Raw genomic sequence first — 21,246 nt, 5'->3', positions numbered from 1 at the left:
CAAAAACACATGCTGTGACATTGATGTGACTGTCATACTCAAGATCAAGTCCTGAGTGTTTCACCTTGACCTTAAACTTGTATATTGGCTGCGTGGCAGCCACTATCTTCCACTGCGTGTTCTGTATAGGACCTGCCTCAATAGCAAGTCTAGAACCAGCCATGTCCACTTCTAGTAAGTCCTCAATTTTCTGAAAATCCTGACATGGCATGTGCCATTTCTCATAGTCAGTGTATTTGCCTAATCGCGTCAGTTGTTCAGAGCGACCACAACGTAACCTGGGTGCCCAATTGTAAACGTTAAAGTCTGTGGTTGCCGGCATCTTAACCTTTCTGGGCACTCGGACAGAACAATCTGTCCATGGCAACTCTTTTTGTACCGTACCTATCTGATTTGGACATAGGTACTTGTTAGCAGGGTGTTTAGATTGGAACGTCTTACGTGCTAACTCATCTCCCATTCCTATCACACCCATGCCAACCCCTACCTAACTGTTGTCAGTGGCATTTTTGACAATCCACGCTTGATGTCTGCGTGGTACACAGAAAGAATTACCAATAAACGAATTTCTAAAAGACATACAAAATGGAGGATACACAGTAGATCCTGAATAATTGTACAGAGCCCCTTCAGACTCTAGAGGAACACGTTTGGCTAGAATAGGGTGTGGTAGCCAGTCAGTGTTGTTAACATATACCAGAGGGGGCTTGTCCATCCAAGTTAACACTCTCAAAATAGGAGGTTTGGGCACGATGGACCAGTAGACTTCAGCATGACAGATGTTCATCAAAGTCAAAATAGTGAATGTCATCAGAGTAAATGTAATGTCAGTGTTCAGAGTGCGTGCATTCACCAGTGTTGCCTTCAATCCCGGTGCCCTGCGCTTGACCATCAGGTAGCTGACTGGAGACAGCAGCGATGCTCGTCTGCTTCTCGTCCTGGTCTCGGGCAGCCGGTGCGGTGCTAGACTGGTGAGCCTGCTGCTCTGCTCCCGTTGCATCTGGAAGCGGTCCCTTCCATGGTTTGAGATGCTTACTGGGAGTCCAGATTTCTCCATCATCTGTGGAAACACAAGCATATCCTCGACCCATTGTTATTAGTCTGTTCGGACCTCTGTAATCTTTGTCTCCTGGCAATCTCCAAAAAACCCAGGGCTGCTGCACCGTGTCCATTGTATCATGACACTCAAAATGCATCTGCATAGGTGTAGCCTTCAGCCCTTCTGGGATGGAGAAATGATTGAGAGTTAAAAGTACTATCCTTAACAATTTGTTAGGAATAATAGGTTTGGGTTTAGAGATGTCACCTTCATAAATTGTCAGGTACTCTCCTTTTTGTTTTTGTATCTGGTTCTTGAGAGTCCTGTTAGCTCTCTCCACTATTGCTTGACCAGTGGAGTTACCTGGAATTCCAGTTTTGTGGTTTATATTCCACAGTTTGCAAAATTCTGCAAACCTTTTGCTGGTGTATGCAGTACCATTGTCAGTCTTTATCTGACTTGGAATGCCCAAATGCGCAAATGCTTCCAGCAAGTGTGCTGGACATGAGAAACTTTTTCTCCCGTTTGTGCCGTGGCCCATATGACCCTTAAGTATGTGTCAATTGTCACATGCACATACTTCCACCTTCCAAAAGGAGCATATTGAGTCACATCCATCTGCCAAAGCTGGTTAGCTTTGAGTCCTCGGGGATTAGCTCCTGGGGGAAGAGGTGTAGAGGAGAACTGGGCACACGAGCTGCATTGCTGGATTTTCTCCTGTGCCTGTCTTTTAGTAATGTCAAATTGGCATTTGAGAGATTTTGCATTTTGGTGCAAAAAAGAATGTGATTTAACTGCATCTTGAATAGCAGATGCCACTAAGGTATCCACCTTAGCGTTTCCCTCCGAGAGAGGACCAGGGAGGTTAGTGTGTGAACGAATATGTGTTATAAAAAATTTGTTCTGCCTTTGCCATATCACCATCTGGGTGGTACGGAACAAGAGATATAACTCTTCATCAGGTACAGGTTTAATCTTTGCTGTTTCCAGCGAATTAACCAAATTAACCACATATAGTGAATCACAGATTATATTACAAGGTTGTACTACATCCCTTAGCACACTGCGAACTGCAGCTAATTCAGCTTTTTGTGGAGAGCCATAAGTAGTGTCTAATAACATTGTGCTATCCTGGACTACAGCCCCTGCTCTCCCATGTTTTGATGCATCTGTAAAAACGTTCACAGCATCTACAAGAGGATGCATGGATGTCATTCTTGGAAAAATAATAGGAGTCAATTTTACAAACTGCAGTATCTTATTAGCAGGAATGTGATTATCTATCTGTCCTGTATAATCTGCAAAAGCAATTTGCCATGGCAAAGACTGTGCAAATAAATTCTGAACTTGCTCTCTTGTTATAGGCACATGAATTGTACTAGGATCTATGCCAGTTAACTGTCTTGCCCTTTTTCTGATCTGAGTTATCAGTAAAATGATAAGTTCTAGATAGCTAGTGAGGGATTTAGTTTGCTGATTGGCTAAATGAATCCATTCTATGATGTGTTGACCCTGATGTAAAGCACCTGTGGGAGTATACCTTGTCTGTAGAACAGATGCTATTAAGGGTAATGATGGATCAATTCTATACAATCTGGCTTTTGACACCGATTCTTCCACTACCTTTAACTCCTCCTCCGCTTTGGGAGAAAGTGTTCTAGGGGATGATAAAGCAGCATCTCCCTTTAAAGTGGCATAGAGGTTTTCTAACTGTCCTGTAGAGATTTTTAGAAAAGGTCTGAGCCAATTAATATCACCTAACAATTTCTGGAAGTCGTTCAACGTATCCAGGGAATCTCTACGAATCTCAATTTTCTGAGGTCGGATCTCTTGATCATACACTAGCGTTCCTAGGTACTTGTAAGGGGGCGTGGTTTGAATCTTTTCCTTAGAGATCACCAGATTTGCCGCTGTTAAAGCTTTGGTGGCGTCTGAGAGCAATATCTCCATCTCGCCACTAGATGGCGCCGCTAACAGAATGTCATCCACATATTGGATTATGTGATATTTTGCGTGTTTATGTCTAACCTTTTCTAGGGCATGAGCTACATATTTCTGGCATAAACAACTACTGACACAAAGCCCTTGTGGAAGGCAGAGCCATTCGAATCTTTTGAAAGGAGTACTATAATTGATTGAGGGTACAGAGAATGCGAATCTGTGACAATCTTGTGGGGACAGGCGGATATTGAAAAAACAATCCTTCAAATCTATAACTATCAGATTCCAGTTTATGGGAATCGGACCCGGGGAAGGTAATCCCGGTTGCCTCGTCCCCATGTCCACTAGCTGTTCATTGATCTTCCTAAGATCATGGACTAGCCTCCACTTCCCTGCCTTCTTTGGCACCAGAAAAATCGGGGTGTTCCAGGGACTGTTTGATTCTCGTATGTGACCTAAGCTTAATTGTTCCTCTATTATGGCCTCTAAATGTACTAATTTCTCCTTAGATATCGGCCATTGGTTAATCCAAATGGGTTTGGAATTTAACCACGTGATAGGGTCAGCGAATAGTGGGGCGACGCTTGCCGCACCCACAAATTCTGTGTGCAGTTTGTCCGATGTGGTCAATGTTATGTTCATTGCGGACATCACCTCTCTGCCCCAAAGAGATTGGGCAATATCTAGTACATAAGGTTTAAATATACCTCTATGTCCTTCACTATCAGACCACGATAAAGTATTCGCTGATTGGAGAATATGCTCAGGAGTGCCTATGCCTATTAACTTCTGGTGAGGTTCAATGACTTCCCATGATTCTGGCCAATCCGTAGCAGAGATCACCGAGATGTCTGCTCCAGAATCCAGGATGCCTGAGATAACCCTGTCTTCTACAAACAAAGACATTACCATCCTATCCTGAGTCACCTTTTGAGACCAAAACAATCCATGAGCTGTGGAGTCAAGGCTGCTTTTTTGAAGCTTGCTCTTTAGAGAGAAATCAGCTTCAGGGAATATGGTCAGGTAGGCTAGATTAGTGTCCTTTGAAATGCAAAATGCTGGCTTTGCAGCAGCCAGGATGTGGAGCCCATTGGTCTCCTTATCCTGAAACAATGTAGGAAAGATTTCTAAACCTTTTGCAATGAGGTCAGGGTTGCCTAGTATTAACCCTTTAGCACCTTGAGGTACTGGAAAACGAAAGCTAGCTGGAATCCAAGTCGGTTCTGACTTCTCTTTTAGAACTATGCTCTCGGCTGCAATTATAGGGAATCGAAAAGAACACCTCATGGTTCTGCCCTGATTTACTCCTGGGCTCAAGGCTGGCCCGAAGTCTAGTTTAACTGGGTGTTAGACCCTGTGTTGGGAAGACTTCGCTTATTGCCAGCTCTGCACTCAGACGCCCAATGCCTGCCCTTTCCGCATTTGGGGCAGATATCTGGAGTCTTTCCTGTTCTTTTATTTGGACATGCTCTACGATAGTGACCTCTCCTGCCACACGCATGGCATTGTCCTTTAGGCATTCTTGGCTGCTCACGTACTGTTAAAATAGTTCATGTCTCACCCATGCCTATGTCTTGGCATGCTCTTAAAAAATCTGTCAGGGTCCCTGTAGCTTTAATGGGAGCTAAAGCTCTTCTGGCCTGTTCATTAGCATTTAAAAAAGCAAGGTCCCTAATGAGAACCTTAGCTGCATCTTCATGAGGGATATGTCTGCGGATTTCTGTACTGAGCCTATCCACAAAGTCAGCAAAAGATTCGTTTTGCTTTTGGATAATCTCTGTGTACAGGCTCTCTGAATCCTTCCTGGGTAGGGCTCTCCATGCCTTAGTGGCAGCGCTGGCTATCTGGCTAAAAACCTGCTCTGTCGCTGCGATTTGCCTAGCAATTGGTTCGAATTCTCCTTGCCCTACCAATTGTTCAAAGGGCACATTGATTCCTGTCTGCCTGTTCTCAGAGGCCTGTAGGGAACATAGATCATGGAATTTCAGTTTCCAGGTCAAATAGTCACCTCTGCTGAGGGCGGACTCGGATGCCAGGTACCAGTCGGCCGGTGTGAGTGTCTGTTGAGTCAGATTACTGAGGAGCGCTAATGTGAATGGCGCGATTGCCCCATTTTTCAATACGCTGCTTCTGAGCATTTTCAAGACCTTACAGTCTATGGGCTTATGCTGAGCAATGCGTCTGTTGGCATCCTCACGGTCCTCTATATACCTGACTGGGAAAGCAGAAATGTCCTCCTTGCCTTTTTGAGTAGGCGAGATCATCTCATTCCCGAGTGAATCAGGCTTAGAAACTTCAGGCGAGCAAGGTGGGGGTGGGGTGGCCACGAGAGAGGCTCGTGAAGCCAACCCGTAGTCTGGGGGAGGGGTGGGAGGGGGAGGGGTCAGAGTGTTTAAAGAAGGATACAGCTTTGGAATTGTAAATGACTCTTTTGTTTTACTCTCCTTTGAATTATAGCCTGGGGCCTCTGGAGGATCCCCAGACCATCCTGAACACTCTCCTTCCCTTCCCCCATCAGTCTCCTCAGGAGCAGTGCGTTTGAGATCCTGCTTTTTTAATTCCTGAGTCTGTGGAGATTCCTTCTCCCCTGCATTAGAGGTTTGAATAGCTAAATCCTCTAGAATAGTTCTAATAATTGACCAGGTGTTAAATACCGTTTTCCTGACTCTGTTACCTTCCTTTTGATAGTCCTTTAAAGATTGTCCTATACGGTCCCATTGAGCAACTTCTAGCGTCCCCATAGATGGAGAGCCTGGGAAAGCCTTTTAATTACTTGTAGCAAGGCTTTGATCTGCGCTTTAGGGACCTTCCTACCTCCCAGTTAAATTAACGACATGAGGAGTCGTATATAACCTGCATGGGAGGAAATAGTCAAACCCATCTCTGAGAACAACTCACCTTCCGTTGGCCAGACTCGAAGGGCTTGTCCTCTGGCTCCGTTCCGCCTAGCCTGAGAAATCCTTCCCGTCTCGGGGCGTGCCCTCCCTATTGCTGTGAGAAATAAAGGTAGAATGCCACGAGAAAGTGCCAGGTGTGGGTACTAGGCACGTGGGCACCAGATATGGCCTCCCGGCCTGCGAGAGGCTGCAAGGGTGAGAAAGATAGGATAGAGATAGAGTAGAAGTTTTGATCCCGCCAAGGGCGTGAACGAGCCGACTTTAGAGATGTGAATAACCGAGTCAGTAGACAAATATTATTTGTATGAGCCACAGCTAAGCTCCGACCACTGAGTGTAATTATTCAGGCTAAAACCACCCAATGATCTCAATTTAACACCATACTGGTCAGAGGATAAAGCTAGCTCAGATGGAAAGGAGATCAGAAACTAAAGGAGGTAAATAATGCTAGGTAGCATTAGGAGAGAGAGAGGAAGTAAGGCAGGCCTGGCCTAAAGACCAGGCCTTAGTGAGAAAGATAGAGAGGAGCGAGACAGGGGAGAAGATGCTCCTTATCAAACCTGTGGATGTTCTCCAAGTGGGCGGAGCTTACTGGGGCTCGTTTATTTATAGTCTTGACAGCTCAATACATATTGAACAGTTATATGATACCTCAATACATATGGATGAGTTACCTGGGGTATTCTCATTGGATAATGCAACTTATGACAAGGTGAAGGTGGGGTTATTATCCCCGGGAGAGTGAGACAAAGGAAAGCAAGGTTTCGCGCCTAAACTTCAGCCACGCTGGCAATAAAATTTATTGCCATGCACAGGATGGCCATGTGCTCACTCACATTCCTTGTCTCCCCATAATGTCTATGGGCTGGATTGCTACAGCTTTCATGCACAGCAGCAAGACGTCGACATCGCTCATTTCAAAGGTGGCGGCAGCATGGTTAATGTGGGTTTGCCAGCTGCTTCTGTCAGAAGCAGCGAGTTCTAGTTGCTTTGGTGTCATGCCAGCCCACTTCAAGTTTGACTTTAGCTGATCCTTGAATCTTTTCTTTGGGCGGCCTTGTTTCCTGAGTCCAGCTGACAGTTCACCATAGAATACCTGTCTTGGTATTCGCTGTGGGTCCATGCGGATGATGTGTCCAGACCATCGTAGCTGGGTTTTGAGGACCATCACTTCAATGCTGGTGGAGTTGGCTCTGTCGTGGACTTCCTGATTGGTGATTTAGTCCTGCCATTGGATCCTCGTGATTGACCGAAAGGAGCCTTGGTAGAATTGCTCCAACTGCTTCATGTGCTTCCGGTACAGTGTCCATGTCTCACAACCGTACAGGAGCGAGCTGAGGACCACTGCATTGTACACTTTGAGCTTCGTCACAGTACTTACACAGCTGTGTTGGAAGACTTTGGAGTGTAGCCCCCCGAGTGCCTGGCTGGTCTTTTGGATCCTGGCATTAATCTCGTGGTCTAGGGACCCGTTGTTGGCGATGGTGCTGCCCAGGTACTTGAAAATGTTGACGTTAGAAAGCTGCGTGCTGTCGATTGTAATGCACGGCTGGTTAGTTGGCCTCCCTGGTGCAGGTTGGAACAGAACCTTTGTTTTGCTGAGGCTGATAGTTAGGCCAAACAGTTTTGTTGCAGTGGAGAACCTGTCTACAATGGTTTGGAGATGATTTTCTTGGTGGGCCATGAGAGCACAGTCATCTGCAAAGAGAGCTTCCAGGATGAGTCTCTCTGTTGTCTTTGTTTTTGCAGTCAGGTGGCAAAGGTCGAATAGTGAGCCATCCAGTCGATATTTGATGTAGATGCCCAGGTCTAGATCCATCACAGCATGTCGTAATACTTGGGTGAAAAATAGGTTGAATAGTACTGGAGCAAGGACACAGCCTTGTTTCATGCCTTTGGAGATGTTGAAGAGATCGGAAGTCTCTCCACCAGATAGGACTTCCCCTATCATGTCGACATGAAAGAGCTGGATCAGTTTGACGAATTTTGCTGGGCAACTGAGCTTGCTGAGGATCACCCAAAATGCGTCCCTGTTCACTGTGTCAAAGGCCTTTGTCAGGTCTATGAAGACAATGTAGAGACTCAGGTTCTGCTCAAGGCATTTTTCCTGCATTTGCCTCACGGTGAAGACCATGTCGATGGTGCTGCGATCTGGTCAGAAGCCACATTGTGATTCAGGCAGGTTCTGCTCTGAAATAGATGACAGGAGTCTGTTGAGTATAACACGGGCGAGGATCTTTCCAGCAGTGGAGAGTAGTGAGATGCCTCTGTAGTTGTCACAGGCTGCTCATGAGCCTTTGTTCTTGTATAGGGCTATGATGGAGGCATCTCTGAGTTCTGGGGGCATGTCTTCCTCTTCCCGTATGCTGGTCAGCACTATGTGGAATGCCTAGAGTGCCTTTCCATTTAAGGCCTTTTACACCTCGGTTGGGATCCCGTCTTTACCGGGTGCCTTGCCTGCACTTATTTGTTTAATGGCTTTTTGGACTTCCTCTATTGAAGGAGGGACGTCAAGTTTTTCAATGGAGTGGTTTTGGGGGATCTGGTCAAGGGCGCTTTGGTCGACTGAAGAGGGTCGGTTGAGAAGCTGACTGAAGTGTTCTTTCCACCTGTTGCTGATGCCTTTTTTATCTTTTATGAGAGTGGTGGGTTTTAATGGCCCATAGACAGTCTTGAGGGCACTGAAAAATTGTTTGTAGTTTTTCGTATCAGCAAACCACTGGATTTCTTCTGCCTTTTTTTCCCACCATCAGTCTTGCATCTTCCTGATCTCACGCTGCGCTGTGGCTTGGAGAGACTTGAATCTGTCCTTTTTAGGAGCAGAGTTTGGGTTATTTTGCCACTCCATAAAGGCTTTGTTCTTCTTGCTCAATAGGTCTTCAATAGCAGTGTTGTTCTCATTGAACAGTCCTGGTGGTTGCATTGTTTTGGGCCTAGGACTGCCTTTGATATTTCCTTCACTGCGTCTCTGAACTGGTTCCATTTCTCAGTTGAGCTTCCAGTGAGTGGTCCCTTGACAGACAGCTTGTTGTCCAGGCAGGACTGGAATGTTTGCAAATAAGATGGATCTCTAAGATGACTCACGTAGTAAAATGCGCGAACTGTCTGGGCTCATTTTGGATGGTGAGGCGCAATACGCATTTGAAGAGTCGCTCTAACCAATCGGTGGTCTGTCCAGCATTCAGCTCCTCTCATGGCTCTGGTGATCTTTACATCCTGGATGTCTCACCGGCGTACAATGATGTAGTCAATGAGATGCCACTGTTTTGATCTTGGGTGCATCCACATTGCTCTATATTTGTTCCATTCTGAACACAGTGTTCGTGATGGTGAGTTCAAACTCTGAGCATTTGCTGAGTAGCAGTAAGCCGTTGTTGTTCTGCCCACGCCATGTTTTCCGAGCACTTCTTTCCATCTTTCATGGTCCTGGCCAACGCAGGCGTTGAAGTCTCCCAGTAGTAACAGCTTGTCATTTGTGGGCACTGAGTGCAGGATGGCACTCAGGTCAGAGTAGAACTGCTCGATGGTCTCCTCTGTGCTGGTCAGTGTTGGGGCATATGCACTGATGATTGTGGCATACCGGTCTTTGCTGAAAGGCAAACGGATCTTCATGAGCCTCTTGCTGATGCCCACAGGCAAGTCTGGCAGCTGTTGTAGCAAACTGGTCTTGATGGCCAGGCCAACACCGTGGATTCTGTCTTCATTTGAGGCTCTACCTTTCCAGAAGAAGGCGTACCCAGTGGTGGGTTCGCTGAGCGATCCCTCTTCTGGTAAGCGTGTTTCGCTTAAGGCTGCGATGTCAATGTTATATCGCGCCAGTTCTTTACCGATTAGAGCTGTTCTTCTCTCAGATCTTGGGGTATTCTCTCTATCAAGTAGTGTTCTGATGTGCCATGCTCCTAGTAGGAGTTTCTTTGTATTTTTTCTTTGATTTCAACCACTTAAAGGGGATGACCCGCCAGCTGCAGTGTGCTGACCGGGTGTTTGTAGGGCAGGCAATGGGACACCTTTTCTAGTCCCCTCCCTTGATTAGGGTGAGCAGTGCTGTGCTAGAGAGGGCTGCTCAGTCGCCCAGGATGCTGCCGAACATCCCTGCTGCCCACAGGGCCCAGCGACCACTGGTTCGTGGGCTGCCTATGTGCAGGATCATGACTACAACTGCCAGTGGTCACCTCCACCTGTTGCGTCGCCACTCCCCCATCGCAGCAGGTCTTGAAGAGGGTGGACGGGGTTAGGATAGATGAGTGTGCACAAAGATACTTGTGCGTGAAAGAGATTTAAGTGGAAAAGCAGAAAGGGGCAGCTAGGTGGCTCAGTAATAGAGAAACAGGCTGGGAGACAGGAGGTCCTGGGTTCAAATATGACAGAAGATACTTCCCACCTATGTGACCCTGGACAGGTCACTTAATCTCAATTTACCTAGCCCTTAGCTCTCTTCTACCTTGGAACTGATGCTGAGTATTGATTCTAAGCAGAAAGCAAGAATTTTTGGGTGTATGGGGTGCTCAGGGAGGGGTAGTATCTCTGGTATGGAGGGCTTGTCGTGCCCTCCTAGGGCAGCTCTCCAGCCTCTGACCCCTACCTGACCCCCAGCTCTCACTTGTGGTTCCCAGTAGTTGCTAGCATGCGGCAGCAGCCACACCCCGGGCAACGGCTTCAACAGGCCAGCCAAACCTTGTGAGGGTAGCCATCGGGTCATCGACCCCTGGTGAGCCAGGGCTTTGCTCACCCAGCATGTGAAGATGCTTTGGCTGAACAGACGGAAGAAACCAATAAGAAGGTTCAACGGCTGAGAGGGCAATGCAGCAAAGCACTGTGGAGTGCTTAGGGTATGTTGGAGCACAAAGGACAACACGGCCATCCAATGCAGCTGAGGAAGTCTCCAGACATAACAATTTTTCGGGCCACTGGACCCAGGCTTCCAATGCCGAGAGGGTGAAAGTAGATATTTTAAAACCACTTAATCCTGAAAATAAGGACAAACCAGAACAATATCTCTGCCATATTCAGGTAAAGAGCTAAGGAAACAGTGACCATGTACTTTCCTGGTACCAGATGTTGAGAATATGAGTTGGGTGAGAAGGGAATTTGTATGTTGATTTGATCAAGCAAACTTCCCTTCCATTTGTTTTAAATTTGAGTTAATCAGCAACTACAAAATTGATCCCACAGGCACTGCCCCCCTAGGTGGTGCCAGTCTAATTGCAGAACTGAGATTGGTTCTAGGGGGAGTGATAAAAGAGAGTTAGTGGGTATACTAAGGATTTATAAGATGAGACCCAGCAGGAAACTGGGGGGGGGGGGTATTTTTTGAGGCTGAGATTCAGAGACAAACACTGAGTTGTTAGGTTCTGGATTATTAGACTAGGAAATTCTTCACTTCCTTTCTATATTTCTTGCTTATTTTCTTTTTCTTATTAAATCTAGTTATTAACAGTCTTGTGACTTAAGGGTTAATTATAATTTTTGGCAACCACCCATTCTAACCATTACAGTTGTGCAGCATTCCCTAGGCCTTTGCAGTCAAAGGACCTCTAAAAGCAGCAATCATAACGCCTAAACTCAACTATGTCAAGTGTTCCTAAGGGAGAAATGGCAAGTACGTGAGAACAACCATTTGTGGCAGGCCTTTAGAAAAACTTTTCAGACAGTCTCAGCCAAATCCAGAGGCTGAACAGAGTTGGCACCAAAGCTATTCTTAAGAATTAAACTCTTGGGGGCAGCTGGGTGGCTCAGTGGATTGAGAGTCAGGCCTAGAGATGGGAGGTCCTAGGTTCAAATCTGGCCTCAGTCACTTCCTAGCTGTGTGACCCTGAGCAAGTCACTTGACCCCCATTGCCTAGCCCTTACCACTGTTCTGCCTTGGAGTCAATACACAATACACAGTATTGACTCCAAGATGGAAGGTAAGGGTTTAAAAAAAAAAAAGAATTAAACCCTTATTTAAATATTTGCCAGACAGCTACTTGCCTGATACTATGGTCAAATGAATAATTAATGAAGATAGCTAATATTTATGTATCACTCAAAAAGTTTATAAATACCTTAAATAGGTTATCTCATTTCATCCTCACAACAACCCTGCGGGTAGGTTCTAGTATGCTAAAGGAGACTCAGACTTCTAATAGGTGAGAAAGGAGTGCTCCTCAAGTTAAAAGCATGGGGATTAGGCATTCCACAAACACACAGGCAGGAAATGATTGTTGTGTCTAAGGTATCTTTGTCCAATTGGGTAGTTGGGTCCCCAGGACTGTTGTTCTTTATTCTTACCTACCCACACTGCAAAATTCACATTCCTTGTGATGTGTTTTGTCATTTGAGGAACAGACAGGTTCCCAATTTTTTGTGTCAGACATATTTCAGTAGTTTTTCAGACAACAAATTTAGGCTGTAGGCATCACAGATATGAGCACTGCTAGATGGCTCAGTAAATAGAGAGCCAGACCTAGAGCTGGGAGGTCCAGGTTTCAAGTCAGCCCTCAGGCACTTCCTAGTTATTTGACCTTGGGCAAGTCACTTAATCCCAGTTGCCTAGCCCTTATACTCTTCTGTCTTGGAGCTGACACTTAGTATTGGAACTAGAAAGCAAGAGTTAAAAAAAAAAGGATCACAGATATGCAGGATGGATCAGCTATCATATATACAAAGAACTTTACCACTATAGTGGACTATCAAGGTATCAAGGCCTCATGACTAGACAAAGGAATTATAGAAGTATGAGAGAACAAAGACAAGAGTGCCTCTGGGTTCAAGATCCAAGAATGTGTTTTCAAACCAAAATCTCTCCCCTAAAGAGCACTATAGCCATTCTGGTGATAGCCAGGGTGATGTGGGTTGGGACCCCTGAGTCAGGCACCAATGACATCAGACTAGACCTAGTCCAGGCACTTGCACATATCTAAGGCCAGGGGGACTTATTGGGACACCTGGCTCTCTCCAATAAATAGCCATCAGGGGGAATTCCATTAGTTCCTGCCTGTGTAGAGCTATCCAAAGGTGCCTAGCTACCACCCTTAGCCTAGCCTAGAGGTGGGAGCAGAGTGACGTTGGCTCCACTACCACCAGCCTGAGCTGCCTAACCCCAATTAAAGCTATGCCTAATATGAACGGAGCTTGAGTGACAAATTCTATCGGAGTGAGATCAAACCCCAAACACAACAATGGGGCTATGATCTAGACCCTGAGACTGCTTCTCCACATAGTTAAAAAGTTATTGTTTGAGTTCCAAATTGTTCCCATCATTCAGAGACTGATTAAAAGTCCTACTTCTTCCATAATGTCTTCCAGGTCTTTCTAGATCCAACTCATCTCACTTTTCCTGATTTTCTTATAGTAATCATATTCTATTCAACTCAGTTTTGTGTGTAGAATACTGTATCATTTGGTTTTGTTCTTTCACTAACTCACATGTAAAAATCTTGCCTCCTAAGTAAGATGGGTTGGAAATGACTTTAGAGGCATATTTAATTTTATATATGAGGAAAGTAAGATCCATGAACATTAAATCATATGCCCAGAGTCACATTGCTATTAAATTGAAAAACGGGAATTTGAAATTGTGCCTATAAAAACATATGAGTAAAGTGATTATAATGTCAATAGCCTTTGACCCAAAGATGCCACTGCTAGGCTTATACTTCAAGGAGGTCAAAGATAGAAGGGAAAATGCCATATCCACCAAGGCATTTATTATAACTCTTCTTAGAGGGGGCAGCTGGTGTGACTCAGTGAATTAAGAGATAGACCCAGAGATGGGAGGTCCTGTGTTCAAATGTGACCTCAGACACTTCCTAGTTGCGTGACCCTGGACTAGTCACTTAACTCCCATTGCCTAGTCCTTAACACTCTTCTGCCTTGGAACCAATACCCAGTATTGATCCTAAGATGGAAAGTAAGGGTTTAAAAAATAAACAAATAAAAAATAACTCTTCTTAAAATAGCCAAGAACTGGAACCAAAGGAGATGCCTATAATCATTAAATAAGCTATAGTACATGGAAGTAGTGGACCAGGGGTCCCCAAACTATGGCCCATGACCTTGAGACCATTTATCCAGTCTCCACCTCACTTCCGGAAGGGGTATCTCTTTCTTGGTGGTCAGTGAGAGGAGCACAGGATGCATCTACATTCTGTGCTCCTATAGTACTATATGTGGCAGCACCACAAAGCACAATGGCACTCACATACAGTACTACTTCCAGTGACATAATCCTTCGCATGGTGCCTTGTTCTGAGAGTAACTGAATGAGAACAAGGCACCTCACAAAGGATTGTGTGGCTGCACAATGGAAGATGTCAGCATGGTGAGTGGCAATCTGGGGGAGGGGATTCTGCACTGTGTATACTGCTGCCCGCTATAGTGGTGGCAGTGATGGGCCTGTGCAAGGTGTGACAGGCCCATCACAACCAGCGCTGCAGCCTCCATTATCCTAGACAGCGTATACAGTGTCACAGGCCCAGCACTGCCTTCAGTACTGTATATAGGCATCAGTTAGTGATATTTGTTCCTGTTTTGTTTTTTTACTTTAAAATAAGATATGTGCAGAGTGAATAGGGATTTGTTCATAGTTGGGGTTTTTTTAATAGTCTGGCCTTCCAACGGTTTGAGGGACAGTGAACTGGCCCCCTGTGTAAAAAGTTTGGGGACCCCTGTCCCCAGGTGGACTATCAATGTGCCTTTAGAAAGGATGAACATTATGACTATAGAGAGGCATATTATGACATATGAAGTGATGCAAAGAAAGTAAAAATCAAATGAAAAACATGGGCAGTGCTATAAAACTATGTAAATGGGAAAAAGAACAACAAAAAGTCAGACTGAACTCTTTGCAATTATAATGGCTAACAATAGCCCTAAAGAAAAGATGGACACAAAGAAAAGTTAGATACACTTGGCACTCAAAACCCTTTATAACCTAGCCCCTCATCAAGTGATGGTGAACCTTTTAGAGACCGTGTCCCCACCCCACCAGAGACCAAGTGTTGTGCCTGCCCCCCGCCCCCAAGGGCCAGGCACACCCTGCCCTCTCCTTACCCCACACAGGGGAAAGAGAAAGCTCTCCCATTGGACTGCTAGACAGAGGAATGGGTGAAATAAGGAATGTCCTCAGTGAATGTAGAGAGGGGAAGGCCTGAGCTCTCTTCTCCCTTCTAGCTCTGCCACTTATAAGTTGCTCACCTTACCCCAGAGAGGGGAGGAAGGAAGTGCTCCCATTGGGATGCTGGGCAGAGGGTCTGGTGATGTGAAAAAATGTTGTCAGGCTTGATGGAGAGGGCAGTCCCTCTGCCTTTCTAGTAACAATAATTGGAGGGGGGTGGCACACATGCACACAGGGAGTAGTCTGCATGCTATCTTTGGTATGTGTGCCATAGGTTTACCATCACTGGCCTAGTCTAACCTTACTCCCTGACACATACTCTTGGGCACTGAGGAATTAAATGATTTGGCCTAGGGTCACAGACAGTATTTGTTTGTTGTTATTTTTTCATAAAACTGACTTCCAGTTTTACTTATGAGTTTAGAGTTTTGTTTTGTTTTTTACTTTCAATTTTATTAATTTCTCCTTTGATTTTTAGGATTTCAATTTTGGTGACTATTTGCGAATTTTAATTTGTTCTTTTTCTAGCTTTTTTCCCCTTTAGTTGCATGTCTAATTTAATTATCTGTTCTTTCTCTCTTTTGTTGATATATTTTTTTAAAGTCATACATTTTTTTCTGAAGTACTGCTTTGGCTGAAGCCCACAAATTTTATCTCATTGTTGCTATTTTCTTTAATGAAATTATTGGTTGTTTCTATGATTTATTCTTTGATCTACTTTTTCTTTAGGTTTAGACTATTTTCCAATTAATTTTTTAAAACTCTGACTTTCTTAATTAGTAACAATTCAAAGACAGAAAGAAAAAGGCTAAGCAAATGGGGTTAAGTGATTTGTCCAGGATCATACAGCTAGGAGGTGTCTCAGGTCAAATTTGAATCCAGTTTCCCCCAACTCCAGGCCTGGAGCTCTGCCCACTGTGCCACCTAGCTGCCCTTCCAATTAATTTTTTATATACAGTTCCATAGTCCTTTATTTAATGTAATTTTTATTGCATTCTGGTCTAAAAAAGGTGTTTCATATTTCTGTTTTTCTTCCTTTTATCATGAGGTTTTTATGCCCTAATATGTGGTCAATTTTTGTGAAGATGCTACGTATGGAATAAAGTCATCATCCTTTTTATTCTTATTTAATTTTCCCCAGAGGTGTGTCATATCTATCTTCTAAGATTCTAGACATCCCCTTGGCTTCTTTCTTGTTTATTTTGTGGTTAAATTTATCTAGTTCTGAAAGAGGAAAGTTGAGGTTCCCCACAAGTATAGTTTTACTGTCTATTTCCTCCTATAATTCAATTTTTCTTTTAAGAATTTGAATGCTATTTCAATTAATGCATATATGTTTTGTATTGATATTTCTTCATTGCCAATGGTGTCTTTTAACAAGAGATGGTTTCCCTTTTATTTCTTTTAATTAGGTCTATTTTTGCATTTGCTTTGTCTGAGCTCACAATTGCTACTCCTGTCTCTTTACTTCCATTGAAGCATAATAAAGTCTTCTCAGTCCCTCATTTTAACTTTATGTGTCTGTTTATTTCAATGGTGTCTCTTACAAACAACCTATTATTGGATTCTGGTTTCCAATCCTTTCTGCTATCCATTTCTATTTTATGAATAAGTTCATCCCATTCACACTCATGATTATCACAAACTGTGTATTTCTCTCTATCCTATTATCTTCTGTTCATCCTTTTCTCTCTCATTTTATTCTGTCTCTCCTCTAAGTTCTCTACTCCTGACTACTGCCTTCTTTTATCTAAGATCATTTTTTCACTTTTCCTTTTCTCTTATTCCCTTCCCCTATTGTTTCCTTGTTTGTGTGAAAGGGAATTCTTTGTTATATTAACTTAAGTACCCCTACTTAGTACCTCACTATACTGAAAACAGGATTAACTCTCCTTTGTTTACCTTTAAAATTTAATCAACCAAAGACTGAACACCCTACTTAGTGCTAGATGAGAAGCCAGAAAGATACTTGGTGAACTCCACCCTTTTTTTAACTCAATCAGAAACTTTTGAATTCTTTTAAGAGTTTAAACAAGACTGGAGGGGATGTGGCAAAGTAGGGACACTAATTCACTGCTGGTGGGGTTGTGAACTGATCCAACCATTCTGGAGGGCAATTTGGAACTATACCCAAAGGGCAATAAAAGACTGTCTGCCCTTTGATCCAGATATAGCACTGCTGGATTTGTACCCCAAAGAGATAATAAGGAAAAAGACATGTACAAGAATATTCATAGCTGCACTCTTTGTGGTGGCAAAAAATGGAAAATGAGGCGATGCCCTTCAATTGGAGAATGGTTGAACAAATTGTGGTATATGTTGGTGATGGAATACTCTTGTGCTAAAAGGAATAATAAAGTGGAGGAATTCCATGGAGACTGGAATGACCTCCTGGAATTGATGCAGAGTGAAAAGAGCAGACCCAGGAGAACATTGTACACAGAGACTGACACACTGTGGTACAATCGAACGTAATGGACTTCTCCATTAGTGGCAATGTAATGTCCCTGAACATTCTGCAGGGATCTAGGAGGAAAAAAAAACACTATCCACAAGCAGAGGACAAACTGTGGGAGTAAAAACACCGAGGAAAAACAACTGCTTGACTACAGGGGTTGAGGGGACATGACCGAGAAGAGACTCTAACTGAATGCTCTAATGCAAATACCAACAACATGGAAATGGTTTCGAATCAAGATTACATATGATACCCAGTGGAATCGGGTGTTGGCTATGGGATGGGGGTGGGGGGAGGGAAATGATCTTTGTATCCAATGAATAATGCTCGGAAATGACCAAATAAAATAATGTCAATTTTTTTTAAAAAGAGTTTAAACAAGAGTTCACACCCTCAGAAACTGTTCAGTCAGGAAACTGAACCTTTTTTTATTAGAAATTGATCTACAGAAGGTGAGAAGTTGATCCCACACACACTGCCCCCTGGACAGTGCTAGACAATTTGGAAACTGTGATTGGCCCCTGTGAAGAGGGGAGGAGACAAGAAGTCACCATAAAAGCAATCCCAAACGCCCTCAGAGCAGATTGACCTTAAGAAAATAGTGTGAAGAGATTGTTTTCTGGAGATAGTCTTCTGACTGGGGAGTGTCTTCGAGGGAGCTTTGCTGGAGACTGTGGCTTAGATTGTGGGCTTGGAGCTTAGTTTCAACTTTGACTCCTGAACTACTTCATTGGGTGAGTGAAAGGCTGGCTACCTTCCTAGTTTTCCAAGAGACTAGCTTCTGTCTTGGAGGAGGCCAAGTGGTTACTCACCACTTGTCAACCAGCCTAACTGGTTGAGAGCTAATTAATCTCTGCCTGGATTAAGATAGGATATCCTCTATCCCCTTCACATTTCTCTACTTTACTATTTCCTCTCTATTTTGTAAATATTTGTAAATAAATTTCTGACTCAAGATATAATAAATACTGACAACCACATAATTTCATAAAATTATTGTCCAACCATTAAATTTAACTCTTACATTTCATAAGATTTATTACTATTCATTACAATTACCCAATTGAATATGTGTGTGTATAATCTTTGAACCAATTTAGATGAAAGTGAAGTTCAAGCATTGCCTACCCCGTACCATTTTCCCTCCATTGTATAAGCTCTTCGTTATGTACTCTTTTATATAAGATTTTTTCCCATTTTTCGTCTCCCTTCCCCATTCTTCCAGTCCATCCTTTTTTTTATCATCCCTTAATTTTTTTAACATCATCCCAACATAATTGACTAATATCCATGCCCTCTTTCTATGTAGAATCCTTTTAGCTTTCTTAATAATAATAAAGTTCTTCCGAATTACATGTATCATCTTCCCATAGAGAAATGTGAACTATCTGACTTTATTGAGTCCCTTATGATTTTTCATTCATGCTTACTTTTTTATGCTTTTCCTGTGTTTAAATGTCAAGTTATTTTTATTCAGTTCTGGTTTTTTCATCAAGAAGGTTTGAGAGTCCTCTATTTCATTAAATATCTATTCTCTCCCCTCCCCCATATCCCCACACCTCCCACCCCCAGCCCAAAGGATTACACTCAGTTTTTCTGGGTAGATTATACTTAGCTATAATTCTAGCTCTTTTGCCCTCCTGAATATTATATTCCAAATTCTCCACTATTTTAATGTGGAAGCTGCTAAGTATTGAGTGATCCTGACTGTGATTCCATGGTATTTGAGTAGTTTCTTTCTAGCTATTTATAATATTTTCTTCTTGAATGGGGAACTTTGGAATTTGGTTATAATACTCCTGGGAATTTTCATTTTGGAATATTTTTAGGAGATCAGTGAATTCTTTTGATTTCTATTTTTGCCCTTTGGATTTAAGACAATGGGGCAGTTTTGCCTGATAATTTCTTGAAATATGATGTCTAGGCTCTTTTTTAAATCATGTATTTCATAAGCAGGAACATTGTACATAGCTATGCTCGGCAATAAAATGATCCAGGATAATTCTGAGGGGCTTATGACAAAGAATGCTATCCAATTCCAGAGAAAATACTATTGAAGTTGGAATGCAGATCAAAGTATATGATTTTTCACTTTAGTTTATTTGGGTTTGGGTTTTATAAGATTATTCTCTTACAAAAATAATCAATATGGAAATATATTTTACATGATAATATGGGTATAACCCAGAACAAATTGCTTGTCAGCTCTAGAAGAAGGGAGGGAAAGAGGGGAGAGAGAGAATTTGCATCATAACTTCAGAAAACTAATATAGAAATTTATTACATGTAATTGGTAAAATAAAATATCTTTATAATTAAAACATACACACACAAATGAATTTCAGATATACCACAGTTCATTCAACCATTCCCTAACTGATCCTTTATCATTTCTAACAACATAAAAATTTATTGTTTATTCTAATTTCCCAACTGCTAAATACCCTTATTCTCCAGTTCTTTGCTACCACAAAAAGACTAGCAATCCTTATTTAGGGTGCTTTTTCCTTTCTTTGATCTCTTTGGGGCATAAGCAATATAGAGAAGTGATATCTATAGATATAAACAACTTTTCCAGGAAGTCTAGTGAGAGAATAGCCCTTCATTTTATAGATAAGAAAACTGAGGCCAAGATGGGTTGGATGACTCACAAGGTCATGTGAGTAGTAAACATCCAATAGAGGATTTGAACCCAGTTCTTCTAACTCCAGAGTCAGTGTTCTTCCACTAGTTTTTAGCTGAATAGGCTATAGGAAGTACCATTGTAGGTCTGAGGAGACCTAACCATATTTTCCTTTCCCTGACACACTCATGAAAGAAGTACTGTAAGTAAGTGAAGTTTATGATACTGGTAGACTCACATTCTTGCCATTTTCTACTGTATTTATAGTTTTTTAAAAACTTTTTTCTAAAACTGATTGAATATTAAGATGAAGCCATTAAGAGGAAGCAGCTAAGACACGGGGCATTGGTGATGATTTTTTTTAATTTATTTAGGATTTTTATTTCAGTGTATTTATTGTTTTCTATGTCCAGCCAAACCTTCTCAACCCATGGTGTTGGGCCCCTGGGAAAGAATAAACATTAAGCAGATGGAGAATTTCACCTGTAATTCACACGGCTTTTCTCCCAAAGACATCAGACTGAAATGGTTTAAAAATAAGAATGAGATTTCCACCTACTGGATCAAGATTCTCCCTGAGGGTGATAGTACCTCCTACAATGTTACCAGCGTTGCGCAGGTGAAACTGGAAGCCAGTGACATCCACTCTGAGGTCATCTGTGAAGTGGATCACCAAACATTACAGTCTCCTCTTCAAGGAAAAATGAATTTGTCAACCTTTATCCCAGGTAGGTGAACCTCTGCTCCAGGCACATTCCCTACTTCCTACCCTGTTTTCCCTAATTGGTTCTGCATTATAGGCTGGACCCTCCTTATACCATGGTCCTTGGGAGCAGAGACTGTCTTCAGCCTTCCTTTGCATCCTCAGCTCTTTTCATACTGCCCAGTACATAGCAGGGATTTAATGAATGTTCATCGACTGATTGGCTTAACTCAGGAGGTTGACCCTTCGCTATTAACTGTGAGACTCAAGGATAATCCTCCAAGGTTCAGTCCTGGGAACTGATTTCCCATATATCTATTTCCTCTGCTCTCTGCATCCCTATTCCTGCCTCCTGGAGATTGTGCTTTAAATAATAAAGATAACAGCTCAGGGGGCTTTGTAAGATCTAATAGTCCCCATTCTACAGATGAAGAGACTGAAAGTAACGAGCTGAAAATGGCTTCTTTTGGAGCAGCTAGATGGCTCAA

The 21,246-nt window shown here is 43.0% G+C and overlaps 1 protein-coding gene across 1 annotated transcript in view; it reads left to right on the top strand.

Moving 5' to 3' along the window:
- The window catches only part of LOC130457225 (signal-regulatory protein beta-1-like), a 50,665-nt gene that overhangs the window by 24,663 nt on the left and 4,756 nt on the right, over positions 1–21,246 (top strand). Inside the window, exon 3 of the mRNA XM_056816789.1 lies at positions 20,469–20,783. Within this exon, the coding sequence (XP_056672767.1) occupies positions 20,469–20,783 (315 nt within the window). The remainder of the gene's footprint in view (positions 1–20,468; positions 20,784–21,246) is intronic.

This window comes from Monodelphis domestica, chromosome 1 (assembly GCF_027887165.1).
Source record: "Monodelphis domestica isolate mMonDom1 chromosome 1, mMonDom1.pri, whole genome shotgun sequence".
Taxonomy (NCBI): domain Eukaryota; kingdom Metazoa; phylum Chordata; class Mammalia; order Didelphimorphia; family Didelphidae; genus Monodelphis; species Monodelphis domestica.
This window is presented reverse-complemented; position numbering and strand designations above follow the sequence as displayed.